The sequence below is a fragment of the Cannabis sativa genome, chromosome 5 (genome assembly GCF_029168945.1).
Source record: "Cannabis sativa cultivar Pink pepper isolate KNU-18-1 chromosome 5, ASM2916894v1, whole genome shotgun sequence".
Classification (NCBI taxonomy): domain Eukaryota; kingdom Viridiplantae; phylum Streptophyta; class Magnoliopsida; order Rosales; family Cannabaceae; genus Cannabis; species Cannabis sativa.
Window position 1 is genome coordinate 71,562,049 of NC_083605.1, and position 14,226 is coordinate 71,576,274.

Here is a 14,226-nt window from a genome sequence, read left to right on the forward strand (position 1 = left end):
GAGCCTAAGTTTTTTTTTTTTAAAAATGAAATATCAACTTCATTGAAATTTAGCATTGGGAGTACATAAGGGCTTGTAAATCAGCCGGAGCATTATGATCATGATTGCTACAACCAGAAAGAAATCGAGATTGCCTAGCAACATAGTGGACAACTCGATTTGTTGATCGTTCCACAAAACAAAGACTAACATTGTTTAAAGAGGAAAGTAAAAACTGACAATCTTTATCAATAAGACCAAAGACAGATGACATAGTGTGATTATTACGGATTGCTTGTACAGTAAGCATGCTGTTAGTCTCAACCTCAACACCTTCCCAAGAGTTCCTCTTCACCCAACTGAGTGCTTCTTTCACTCTCAGAGCTTCAATTGTCTCAGCCGGATAAGTACCACCATGATGGACAGCTGTAGCTTCTAGGAGTTTGCCTGAAGCATCCCCGGCAACGATGCCAAAATCATAACTTTGATCCTCTAGAAATAAGGCAGCATCAACATTAAGCTTGATTTTATTAGTAGCTGGTTTAACTCAAAGCTCAGCACCATCTCCATTTGTCCCTAGAGACAGAAGATAGGCATGTTTTATCTTGAGCTTTCTTCCATTGATCAAGCATTGTGGAGCCTAAGTTAAGATTACATATTGGAGAAATGAGCTTCCCTGGCTATTTACTTGCCATTTATCACCTTTCCCTAATCATTATTAATAGGTCATTACATTACAGAATTAACTAATGCTTGTCAATACTATTTAGTATTACTGTTTACATGAGTTAATATTATTTTATGCTCAAAATGGTTTACGGGAATTGGTTAAATCCTCATGGTTATGTAAGTTATACATTTTGTTGTGTATGACTATGAGCCTTCCATAAGTGCACTTCTGGAAGTGAAAGGCTTCAGCAAAGTTTCAATATGAATGGCAAGGTTTAAAAACTGAATCATACATTGCTAGGTAAAATGTCAAAACAAGAAAATGTGGCTGAAAACAATCCAATCTCACTTCTGAGATGTGTTGAATCTTAGGCCAATCTAGTCATCCTTATAGGCATATTTGTTTTAGCAAGGGGCACTCCTTGATTGATGAAGTGGTAAGAAAAGTGGTAAGGATTTAAGGGATGTTAGCTGTTGAAAAGCCTTTCATTCCAAATATGAGACTCTATGCAGATCCCATATACTAAGGCTCTTTTGATTGTTTCCCATATCTTTACAAGTGACTCCAACACCACATGAGGACAGTTGCAAAACCTTCATTCCTTCACAATCACAGAAAGTGAGATGCTGTAAGTATGGTAGGTAGATAACAAACAAGGTCAGCCAACATTAAGGTTTGGACATTCTTTATTGAGGAATAACAAATGACCATTGTTTCCACAGCAACATATTTTCAATTGCTAACCTTTCTAAACAACCAAACAGAGGAAAAGTGTGATGCTTCTCTATTTGAGAGAATGCAGTTGTCTAGTCCAGTTTGAGAATATTGGACCTCTATAATTCTCAAGTTTGTATGGGGTATAAAATTAAAATTGCCACATTTACTTGACATATGAGCTGAGAATTAAGGATGTTATTAACTTGCAAGATTAAGATGTAATTAAGATTATAATGCAAAAATGATATTGCTGTTAAATGGTTAGTCTCGATACTCCCACATGGATTACAAGCTTTAAGCAGCTCATGAGTGACTTATAAAACTCTTGGACTTTGAACAAACAAATCATACCTTTCTCGGCCTTTTGGCTAAGATCAAGTGTAGTATCTGTTCTTATCAGTTTAATATCTGATATGTGGGCCAATGGCTCACACGATATTAAATTAATTTTTTAAGGGGAAGAGTCCACCACAATAGCTTGCTATTAGGGCTCTTAAGTGTCGCCTATGTATTGCACTACTACATGGGCTTGGCGCACCCCTCCAACTTTAGTCTAATCTTTTACCTTTGGGAAATATTAAATTAAATATGGGGTTGGTTTTTTGGTTTTGTAGAGGATTTTGAGTAGACTGATAAGATCTTTTTTACTGAATTCAAGTATGGTATGTTTATAACTAACAAAACACCAATAAAATTCTTTCTTTTTTCAGTAATCATCAAGCTTTAAGAGATTTTCAGTTCCTAACTTGAGATTTTGTGCTGCTGACAGCCTAACTTGGGTGAAACTTGAAATTTAATGTCATAGGCAATATTGCATTTGGAGTAAATTTTAGCTGTTTTTTCAGTTAAGTTTAGAGAAACACATACATATTGGAGAAATGAGCTTCTCTGGCTATTTCAGTTCAAATGATAACTAATAAATTTAGGTCATTACATTACATAATTAACTAATGCTTGCCACTACTATTTACTATTTACATGAGTGTTAATATCATTTTATGTTCAAAATAGAGCATGGCACTTCATTTGGTTAAATCCTCATGATGATGATACACCCTAGAGGTATGAAAAGTGATCTTTACCAGTTTTAATATGAAATTCTGTAAAAGTTAAAAAAAAAAAAAAGTAGTTGCCAGTGTTCTTATGAGCCTTTGTTAAGTGCAGTCCTGGTAGTGAAAGGCTTCAGCAAAGTTTCACCATGAAAATGGCAGGGTTTAAACTGAATCATACATTGCAATGTGAAAAAAAAAGGTGTACCTGAATATACTCCAATCTCACTTTTGAGATGAGTTGAATCTTTTTGTTTTGTTTTGTTTTCTTTTTTTTTTTTTGAATCAAAGGAACAATTTTATTCAACCACAAACACCAAACTACAAAGAAAGCTGCCAAGAACAGCTGACACAAATCTCTAGCCTTGGCAATCAACTTGATCTGATTACTTAGCACCTTAGCAGACTACAAACAAATTCAAAGATACATCTATTTTTATTACACCAAATGCAATATATAATAGCAGCTACTATAGTGTTCAAAACAGCAGCCACAAGGCCTTTGATCGGTTTCTTACACCAGGTTATCCAAGCCTCAATTTTCTCTGGCCAAACGAATTGACCAAACCAATTTTGCACATCCTTAATCACCATTTTTGTGTAAACACAATCAAAAATAACATGCTGATGAGTCTCATCAGAGGTTACACAAATCGGGCAGCAGCGAGAGTCTAAGCTCATGAATCTTCCAAGAGGGTCCCTTGTGAGCAGATGATTGTTAATCGCTTGCCAAACAATAAAGTGGTGCTTGGGAACACTAAGTTTGTGCCAGGCAGAAATATGACACTCTATCTCAAGCAAGAAGAGAAAGGTAGAAATGTTTTACTTTAAATCGCCCTTGTCTCTCAGCCTCCATCAAGGAATGATGATCCAAGGAATTCCTCAGCTTAAGCAGCTTTCTAAAATACCAGCTAAAGTCACTTTTGAGAGTAAGACACCAAAACTCCTGATCCTTCAAGTAGATATCATTAATCCATCTCACCCAAGACAGTCTTGTTTCGTTAAGAGAGCCCAAATGTACTTAGCAATGAGAGCCATATTCAACTTCCTTCCTTCTCTAAATCCAAGACCACCATACTTTTTGGATAAGCCAAAACATGCTCCCAAGAAGCAAGATGAACTTTACTACGATTTCCTTTAACAACCCAAAGGTAATTTCTACAAAGTTTGTCAATCTTAGTTGTCATCTTATGAGGAAGGATAAATATGCCCATCTAGTAGTTTCTTATTCCCAACAAAATCAAATGAATGAGTTGAGCTCTGCCAGCAAACGAAAGATTTCTACTAGTCCAATTATGGAGTGTCTTCTAAATCTTTTCAATAATCCCTCCACAATTAATTGCTCTCCACTTAATAGGTCTCAAATTTACACCAAGGTATGTCAAAGGAAAGGTACCTTCCTCCATCTGAACAATGTTCTTGAGATGAAGCTTACTATCATGATAAATACCACCAAAATAAATATGAAATTTGGATTTGTTAACAGCTAAACCAGTAGTGGCACAAAAACAATCAATAGCATCTTGCACATAGGGTGGAAACCAAAACCCTTTTTAGAAGAAGCTTGACGCAATAATCTGGTAAGATAATCCATAATCAGTACAAATAGTAAGGGCGTGATAGGATCCCTTGACGAAGACTTTTTTCACCTTTGAACTCCCCATGAAATCTTCCATTCAACATCAGGGTATAGGAAGTGCACTACAAACAAACTAAAATCCAATTAATGAATATAGTGGGGAAACAAAGACCATTAAGAAGATCAGAAACAAACAACCAGACAACAATATTGTAAGCCTTGCTTAAACCGATCTTCATAAAGCATCTAGAAGAGGTCATTTCAATGAAAATGAATCAATTTTCATTCCACTTCTTCCTTTGGTTGCATTTTAAAGTATTTGAATGTCAATTCAATAGAATGACCTTTTAACCATTTTAGTGGAATAAGTATTCCATTTTGAAATGAAGTGAAAGACCATTCCAATGCAAGATGAGAAAAAAATTAATAATTATTTTATAAATTTTTTTAATGCATTTTGAATTTTATTTTATTTCATTCTTATTCCTATTCTCACTAGTCATTTCTATTCCTATTCTCACTAGTCATTTCTATTCCTATTCCTGTGTCCTTCCTACTGTATATTGTTCATTTTTTTTTATCTGATGTGAAGCAAGTTGAGAGTTCAGAAAGAAAGTATAATTGTATAGATAGTGTTATAAGTACAAACATGAACTCCATATAAAGCACAAACTAATTTATCATAGAAAAATAAAAGTTTTATTCTTACTCCAAAGGGTTAAGGAATAGAAAGCAGAATCCTTTGAATAAGAAGAAGAGAGAATGGAAACTTATTAAAAGTACAATCTGTTTATGAATAGTGATAACATAATTTAGAAGCTAGGATGTTCTAATTATTATCATCATTTGTTTTGGGTTGCAGCAGTCTCTTGAAAGCATATGGTGGCATATAATGCAATGGTGTCCATAGCTAGGACTCTACATAGTACATTGCTTATGCTTTATCTATCTTCTTCAGGGTAACTCTAGCATGAAAATCCTTTGTCACAGGACCTTTTAACTTAGGGCGATATGGAGTACTCATCGCCGGTTTGGATTGCAGTTAGTACTTGGGTGGCAATCATCTCAGTCTTCTTGTCATTGCCTGTGGCCTTCTCAATCAATTACCATAGGAACACTCAACTATACACCACTTGCAGTTGCAGTTGCAGTTGGTGAGACAGTCATAAGTAATACCTCAAACCATAGAGTATCAAGTAGATATATAAGTTCTTCATTTAAAATGTAAGATTTAATAGTAGATAGGTAATTAATTTATAAATAAACAAATCATTCTGATAAACCATAGATAAAGGTGAATGTATATGATGTTTTAAAATTAAGGAAATTGCCACTTTTACTTGAAATATGTTTTGAAAAGGATGCTGTTTATTGGCAAAATTAGGAATGTAGTTTGTTGACTCATAGCTAGTCTGTAAGATTACAATTAAAAAAAAATGATATAGCTGTTAAATGGTTAGTCTCAATACTCCCACATGGGTTACAAGCTACAATAGCAGCATATTAATGACTTATAAGGCCTCGTTTGGAGCCCTGTATAAGGGCCATGTATTGTATTAAATTATAATACTACAATGTTTGGGTGGGACCTTGAATTGTAATAAATATTACATCCTTAATTTTTAATAAAACCTATTCTGTATTATTATATACGGAATAAAAGTGATGTATAAGGCTGTATTGTATTATTAACCCAAACTCTCTCTCTCTCACCACTGCCATAGTCTCACTGGTTCCAGTCATCTTCTCCGGCCGATTTGGCCGGAATTTCAGTCATCTTCTCCGATTTGGCGCAAGTGCTTCAGATCTATCCCTATTTGTATTCGTCTGGTATGTATCTCTCTCTACATAAGTATCATATAATGGTATCTGATCGATTTTGTTCTTATTTTTGTGTTTAATTTCCCTGTGTTTAAGTATTTTTTGGATCAGATCTATCTATTTCTATATTGTGTTTAAATGTTTTGGGCTTGAGTAAGGATTCGATCTGGTTCACAAATCCTTGTATAGTTGAATGTTTAGGTTTTTATCTTTATTTTATTTTATTTGATTCAGTTTGGTTACAACATAATAAAAATATATTTGGAATGCTTGGTTTGATTTCGATTACAACTAGTGACCTTATATGATATGCTTGCGGTTGCTGAGAAGATTAGAAGTTTGAGAACAATATTTCCTAAAGCTTTTGGCCATATCCACCTTTTGTTTTGCAAAATGTTAGGCTCCCCCTCCTCCTTTTCACCATTTCTTATTAAGTTTTGAATAACAGCATTGCCGAAACATGTATTCAATTCTCTCAACACATCTGGTGATGTCTTTCCTTGATATCAATTCACTAAGACTATTAAAACCATTCTACTTTCTTCTAAACGACTAAGAGCCTCATCTCTATCCCTCATTTGACAACACTCTAATTTCTGCATAAAAATCAACATTATGATTTCAAGTACCTACCATTACCATATGCCATTATTGTGATAATTAGATCAGCCCAGAGCTAAGTGTAAATTGCCCATTTTGAAATGTATTCAATTGTGACTGTTTCTAACTTAAAATAAAATAACAATGAAAAAACAGAGAAGAGCTGTTGTTACCTGTAAAGGGGAGAGATTGTCTTCAACACCCTTTAGTTAATCTCTTATGACAATTAATCTCTCCCTTTCATCTTACCTTTAGGACTAGTTATTTACAGCACACATGATTATTAATATCATTTACTACTACTACTGCCACATTTTGTCGTAAAAAAAAATAGAAGAGAAACTTAAGATTGAAGAAACAGATGTTTTTTTTTTCTTTTTTCCCATTTAAGTAATGTAATTTTGTTTTGGTTGATACCTTGTTGGGTGGGAATTAATTGTTAAAATAACATCATGGGGTCGTTTGGTACGCCGTATTGTATTGTATTGTAATGTATTGGGTTGTATTGTATTGGATTGGATTGTATAATTTTAATACAATACTGTGTTTGGCATTGAATTGTATTAGTGTTGTGTTAAATTATACAATGTTTGGCTCACATTGTATTGTATTGTATTAATTAAAAATTTTGCAAAAATTCAAAAAAAAATTAAAAAAATCAATTTACAGGAGTCTTTCTCTCGAGTGTAAAATTTTCGCTTCTTGATTGGACCTACAGTCTCTCTAATTCTTCTCTTCTTCTTCAATTTACAGTTTAACCGTATTTACTTCACTCTAGTTTCTTGAGTATTCATTCGAGTATGAATAATTCCTTCAGTTTTTGAGTTTTTTTTTTTCTTTTACAGATGCAACTTGAATGAGACCCATATTTGGTCTAAGAACTAATTTGGTTCTTAATATTCACTGTTTTTCAAACTCAAAACTTCAACGGATATTTATTTCCTCAAGCTCTCCAAAACAACCCATAAATGATGTTACATTACTCATTGCTTCTGATGAGTTGCAGAGATGTACTAGCCTAACCACTCTTAGGAAACTCCATGCCAAGATATTCTCCTATGGGCTTTACCACACCAGTTTATGGACTAAAATTGCTGCTTTGTATGTTTCGTTTGAAAGGGTTGATGCTGCAAAGTTTGCTTTTGAATTTTTGAGTAACCCAAGTAGTTACTTATGGAATATTTTGATAAGGGGTTATGCCACTCATGGTTTCTTTGGCCAAAGTTTGGGACTTTATAGGGAAATGATGCAAAAGGGTCTGAAGCCTGACAAGTTTACTTTCCCTTTTGCTCTTAAATGTTGTGCTGGATTGTCTGATTTGAATGTGGGTAGGTTGGTTCATCAGCATTTGGTGTGCTGTGGATGCAGCCATGATGTGTTCGTTACTGCTGCTTTGCTTGATATGTACGCTAAATGTGGCCACACTGAAGCTGCACGGTTGGTGTTTGATAAAATGTCTGTGAGAGATGTGGTCTGTTGGACATCAATGATTTCTGGGTATGCCCACAATGGTTGTAACAGCGAGACAATGGTGTTCTTCGATTTGATGCGAGCTTCAGGTGTTCAATCCAACCGGGTAAGTATTTTGAGTGTTCTTTTAGCTTGTGGCAATTTAGGAGCTTTGAGAAAAGGTGAATGGCTTCATAGTTATGTTATCCAAACTGGATTTGAGTATGATATTCTTGTTGCAACTGCTGTTATGGATATGTATACCAAGTGTGGGAGTTTAGAATTGGCTCGCAGGTTGTTTGATGACACACCAGGTAAAGATGTTGTTTGTTGGAGTGCTATGATTGCTAGTTATGGAATTCACGGGCAAGGAAGAAAGTCACTTGATGTTTTCAATGACATGTTAAGAGCAAAAGTGAAACCAAATCATGTGACCTTCACCTGTATTCTCTCATCTTGCAGCCACTCAGGATTACTAGAACAAGGCAAGAAATGTTTCGAGTCAATGGCAAAGGATTTCGGGATTTCACCACAGCTCAACAATTACGCGTGCATGGTTGATCTTCTCAGCCGTTCAGGGCAACTATCCGGCTGCAGGAGCCGATACGTAACATGCCGTAGAAGCCGATGCTAGCATTTGGGGTTCTTTGCTTGGTGCTTGCAGAATCTATGGTAATCTAGATTTAGCGTAACGAATAGCGGACCGCATATTTGAACTCGACCCCTTTCATGCGGTTATCATGTTCTGGTCCAACATCTACGCAAATAAATCAAGATGGAAAGAGGTTGAAAGAGTAAGAAGGATGATGGTTCGAAGAGGAACCAACAAAGTTCAAGGCTTGAGTTTAATTGAGTTTAACAATGTTGTTCATAAGTTTGGGGTGAGAGACAGGTCTCATCCTCAGTCAGATAAAATCTATGATCTTCTCGACGAACTAGTTGGTCCAATGAAACGGTTGGGGTATGTACCATTGACAGACTTTGTTCTTCATGACATTGAAGAGGAAGCAAAAGAGGAAGCTCTTCTTTACCATAGTGAAAAACTAGCCATTGCTTTTGGCCTCATCAACACTCCTCCAGGTACCCCAATTCGTGTGACTAAAAATTTGAGGATATGTGGGGATTGCCATAATGCCATTAAGATCATCTCAAGAATTGTTAATAGGATTATCATTGTAAGAGACATGCATAGGTTTCACCATTTTGAGGATGGTCATTGCTCTTGTGGTGATTACTGGTAAGAAACCAAATATTTGTTTAACATTGCATTATTATTATTATTATTATTATTATTTTTTGCAAGAAAATTGTTGTCAATAATTAACTTCCAAGTGTATACAATCGTCAAATAAGTAATAAATGAGTATCATCTACATAGGGATTAATTATGTAAAAATCAATACTACATAATTTGGGCAAAACAAATAAAAAGTGATGATTTGAACTATATTAAAAACTAAACAAGAATGTAAATAAAATGAGAAATAAAAATGAGCAAAGTGATGAACAAGAATCATTAAATTTCTCTAAAATGCAAATTCAATATAATGTATAGAGGAATGTATAAGCAATTAGTTTGGATACAGAGAGAAAACAGAGGAAAGAAAATAGACAACAGTAATTTGAAAGAAAACAGACGACTCTTCTCAGCTGGAATTTTCAGAATTCAAGAGCAGATTCCTCCTTATTTTTCTACAAGACCTCTAGTGATGAATTCATTAAGCTGATTCTTTCAAATTACTGTTGTCTATTTTGAATTTGAAAGAGTGGTTAGGCTAGAGGTCTTGTAGAAAAATAAGGAGGAATCTGCTCTTGAATTCTGAAAATTGTAGCTCCTTTATTTCAGTAAAAGATAAGTCCAAATATCTTAATATGTCCCTATCATCATTAAAATTGTCACTTTTACTTGAGATATGAGTTGAGAAGGATGTTATATAGCTCATAAATGGTTAGTCTTAATACTCCCACATGGGTTACAAGATGCAATAGCAGCACATAAATGACTTATAAAGCTCTAGGCCTTTGACCATACAAATCATACCTTTCTCGGCCTTTTGGCTAAGATCAAGTGTAGTATCTGTTCTTATCAGTTTAATATCTGATATGTGGGCCAATGGCTCACACGATATTAAATTAATATTTTAAGGGGAAGAGTTCACCACATTAGCTTGCTAATGGGGCTCTTAAGTGTCGCCTATGCTTTGCACTATTGCATGGACTTGGCGCACCCCTCCAACTTTAGTTTTAATTTTTTAATTTTTTATTTTTTTTTTTTGCATTCAATACCCACTAATTCCACATTCTAATCAAACAATTATGATTTACAGCTAACAAAACAGCTATAAAATTCTTCTGGTTTGAGCTATATTTTCTTATTATTATTTCTATCTTTCTTTCTTTCTTTCAACTTTCAGTAATCATCAAGCTTTAAGATATTTTTACTGCTGAAAATGGTTTTAAATATATCATCAAGTTTGCTTTTTATAACTGAGTCTCTGGCACATCCACTTGAGATTTACTTCCCATTTATCACCTTTCCCTAATCATAATTAATAGGTCATTACATTACACAATTAACTAATGCTTGTCATTTGGTTAAATCCTCATGGTTATGTAAGTGATACATTTTGTTATGTATGACTATGAGCCTTTCTTAAGTGCACTTCTGGAAGTGAAAGGCTTCAGCAAAGTTTCAATATGAATGGCAAGGTTTAAAACTGAATCATACATTGCCAGGTAAAATGTCAAAACAAGAAAATGTGGGTGAATATAATCCAATCTCACTTCTGACATGAGTTGAATCTTAGGCCAATCTAGTCATCCTTGTAGGCATATTTGTTTTAGAAAATGTTAGTCACTTCTATAGATATGTTAGCTGAGAGTCTATGCAGATCCCATATACTAAGGCTCTTTTGATTGTTTCCCATATCTATAGAGGTGACTCCAACACTACATGAGGACAGTTGCAAAACCTTCATTTCTTCACAATCACAGAAAGTGAGATGCTGTAAGTATGGTAGGTAGATAACAAACAAGGTTTCCCAACATTAAGGTTTAGACATTCTTGAGGAATAACAAATGACCATTGTTTCCACAGCAACATATTTTCAATTTTTAACCTTTCTAAACAACCAAACAGAGGAAAAGTGTGATGCTTCTCTGTCTATATTTGAGAGAATGCATTTGTCTAACCCAGTTTGAGAATATTGGACCTCTATAACTCTCAATCTCAAGATGCTTCAAGATTGTATGGGGTATAAAATTAAAATTGTCACGTTTACTTGACATATGAGTTGAGAATTAAGGATGTTATTTACTTGCAAGATTAAGATGTAGTTAAGATTATAATGCAAAAATGATATAGCTGTTAAATGGTTAGTCTCAGTACTCCCACATGGGTTACAAGCTGCAATAGCAGCACATTAATGACTTATAAAGGTCTACGCCTTTGACCAAACAAATCATACCTTTCTCGGCCTTTTGGCTAAGATCAAGTGTAGTATCTGTTCTTATCAGTTTAATATCTGATATGTGGGCCAATGGCTCATACGATATTAAATTAATTTTTTAAGGGGAAGAGTCCACCACATTAGCTTGCTATTGGGGCTCTTAAGTGTCGCCTATGTTTTGCACTACTGCATGGGCTTGGCGCACCCCTCCAACTTTAGTCTAATCTTTTACCTTTGGGAAACATTAAATTAAATATGTGATTTGTTTTTTGGTTTTGTAGAGGGTTCTGAATAGACTGAAAAGCTCATTTTTACAGAATTCAAGTTTGGTATGGCATGTTTATAACTAACAAACAAGCTATAAAATTCTCTTTCATTTTTCAGTAATCATCAAGCTCTAAGAGATTTTCAGTTTCTAACTTGAGATTTTGGGCTAACTTGGTTGAAGCTTGAAATTTAATGTCACAGGGAATATTACATTTAGAGTAAATTTTAGCTGTTTTTTCAGTTAAGTTGAGAGAAACATATACATATTGGAGAAATGAGCTTCTCTGGCTATTTCAGTTCAAATCATAACTAATAAATTTATCATTTTATGTTCACAATGGAGCATGGCTCATCATTTGGTTAAATCCTCATATGATGATGGCAAGTGATTACACCCTAAAAGTATGAAAAAAGGTCTGTACCAGTTTTACTATGAATTTGTGTTTAAAAAAAAGTACTTGGTTTATGATGCAGTGTTCTTATGAGCCTTTCTTAAAGTTTCACTATGAATGGCAAGGTTACAACCCAGATTTCTGTTTAACCCATATTTCAGGTTACATTACTCAAATCTAACCTGAAACAGAAATCATTTAATATAATCATAGCTAAATCATGTACGAGATGATGCATCTGGAGAATGATTCTTCTTTATTGAAAAAAAAGTTCAAGGTAGTCCTTTTTAATATAATATTTATATTTGATTGGTTACTTTTATTATCTCCATAGCACTAACTTCAGTACATTAATTATGTATATAGACAATTTATGATTCAGTCCAATGTGCAATGTCTCTTTGATAATTCATGGTTCAGTTTCTGTATTTGATTTAGTACTGTTCAAGACAATGGAGATCTTTTTTCATGTTCACTTACTGGTGACTAAATGTATTTAGTTTAGTTTGAACCAAATAAACAAGACTATCACCAATGAAAGACTTGCAAAATACTATAAATTGGCTTTTGTATTTATGTTGGGAACATAAAAGAGTTTTAAGAGCTGTATATGTACTATGTACTAGTGTTTGCTTCATTATGAAATAATATAAGAACCCCCCTTACTTGACTTATTGTAACTGAAATAAATCATAAAGTCAGAAATTGATAAAGAAAAAAAAAACTACACATTTTGCAACCAAAACAATTTCAATTTTACTCATTTCAAGTCTGTACTCTATACAGTTCTTCGTGTATAAGTAGTAATGAGAAAGAAAAAAAAAATCTGAATAAACTAGTGCAATTTAATCTGGCTTGTATAACAACGCATAAGCCACCTTGAGGTTCAAAAATAAGTAAACGTCTATGAAAAAAGATAAAAGAGTCAAGAAAGAGATACTATACACTGTACAACAAAACAATCAAAACAAATAAGGGCCTGCTTACAAAATTTAAAAAAAAAAAGTAAGGACTTTAACAGCAATTTTTGGTTTCACTGAGAGTTAGAACTAGAAGATTGTAGAATGGAGTGATGGTCATCAAGAACCCTTGTAGGTCTCCAATCACATTCTTCCTTGCTTTGCCTTAGAGCAACAAAGTGAAGAGCATCACTTTTGACTTGATATATGTGGCATGCCCATGGATAAGAATCTGGAGCTGACCAAACCTTCTGCTCTTCGAATTCGGTATCCTCAGTAAGTGATTCAGCCACGCAGTACACTGCATTAGGTTCCGGCTCTTCAAAACATGCGACAGCAATGCATCCAGGAGATACATATCCCTCTGGTGCACGAGGCAACCATATCGATAGTGGTGCCACGTAATCTTCCAAGCAGTTCCGCCATACCTGTTCGTTGATAGTGTTTAATTTCCAATCTATGATAAACTAGGAACTATGATTTATATGAAATTTTCATGGCAACCACCTTCTAGGTGTTCTAGATTTTATCAAATTCACTAAGATAGAGTTATAGTCTGATGAATGAAAATGGTGAATAATGAGAATAATGGAAAAGAGAAATTAATGCAATTTTTATACCTGCACTAGATAAACTTCAACAGTAAGTTAAAGATGACTTCTATAAAACTATATAGTAATGTGATGCGGACAAAATAAATCTAACAAGCAAGGATGTGATATTTTGTGGGAAATAGCTGTGCTGAAACATAATCCTAAAGGGGTGTTGATTCACAATTCAAATAGAAAAATATGTGTTCCAATGTGCAAATATATTCATGTATGTGAAAATATACATTGTGGATTAGTAGAGACCTGACCACCATAATATACACTTGAGTAATACATAAATCTATTACGGATGTTTGATTATACACACATTTAATATATATATTTTATATATTCTTACCAGGTCGTATCCCACTGGAGGAGCGAACAATCTGTCGACATTAGAATACACAGCAGCCACATTTGGAGGATGGGTGCCAATACGAGCAATATCCCCAATTGAGACATATCTGAAAGTAAAACAGACAACGTTTCAGTACTAGAAGTAATTAGATAGGGATAAAACTAGTGAAATTGTCTTAACTGAGAAAGCTTTTGCTAAACACAGAACAGAAGCAAGAAAGAGCAGAACCACATTATTGAAGAAAATAAACTAATAAAAAAGTACTAATTGTGCAATTACCCGTCTGGACAAATTGGCCTCCAAATGCTACACATTCTACCATCTTCTGGGACCTAAAATTAAGG

The 14,226-nt window shown here is 34.3% G+C and overlaps 2 protein-coding genes and 3 non-coding genes across 5 annotated transcripts in view; 4 read left to right on the plus strand and 1 right to left on the minus strand.

Annotated features, from left to right (window-relative positions):
* Window positions 1-1,713: 1,713 nt before the first annotated feature.
* Window positions 1,714-1,909, plus strand: LOC133038632 (U2 spliceosomal RNA). Its single transcript, XR_009688130.1, has one exon. It is a non-coding gene; the product is annotated as a U2 spliceosomal RNA (small nuclear RNA).
* Window positions 1,910-5,540: 3,631 nt separating this feature from the next.
* LOC115716099 (pentatricopeptide repeat-containing protein At4g21065) lies at window positions 5,541-9,239 on the plus strand. The gene is given in 3 exon segments (XM_061115932.1): window positions 5,541-5,824; window positions 7,261-8,476; window positions 8,478-9,239. Coding segments are annotated over 2 exon segments (1,833 nt in total). The 5' UTR covers window positions 5,541-5,824; window positions 7,261-7,271; the 3' UTR covers window positions 9,106-9,239.
* A 662-nt stretch (window positions 9,240-9,901) lies between these two features.
* On the plus strand, window positions 9,902-10,097 carry LOC115718227 (U2 spliceosomal RNA). The gene has a single exon (XR_004011811.1). It is a non-coding gene; the product is annotated as a U2 spliceosomal RNA (small nuclear RNA).
* Window positions 10,098-11,327: 1,230 nt separating this feature from the next.
* Window positions 11,328-11,523, plus strand: LOC115718250 (U2 spliceosomal RNA). The gene has a single exon (XR_004011831.1). It is a non-coding gene; the product is annotated as a U2 spliceosomal RNA (small nuclear RNA).
* Window positions 11,524-12,703: 1,180 nt separating this feature from the next.
* The window catches only part of LOC115716091 (uncharacterized), a 44,523-nt gene continuing 43,000 nt past the window's right edge, over window positions 12,704-14,226 (minus strand). The window contains exons 61-63 of the mRNA XM_030644804.2: window positions 14,162-14,214; window positions 13,880-13,988; window positions 12,704-13,359 (exon numbers count right to left, since the gene is read on the minus strand). Of these exons, the coding sequence (XP_030500664.2) occupies window positions 13,006-13,359; window positions 13,880-13,988; window positions 14,162-14,214 (516 nt within the window). The 3' untranslated portion in view covers window positions 12,704-13,005. The remainder of the gene's footprint in view (window positions 13,360-13,879; window positions 13,989-14,161; window positions 14,215-14,226) is intronic.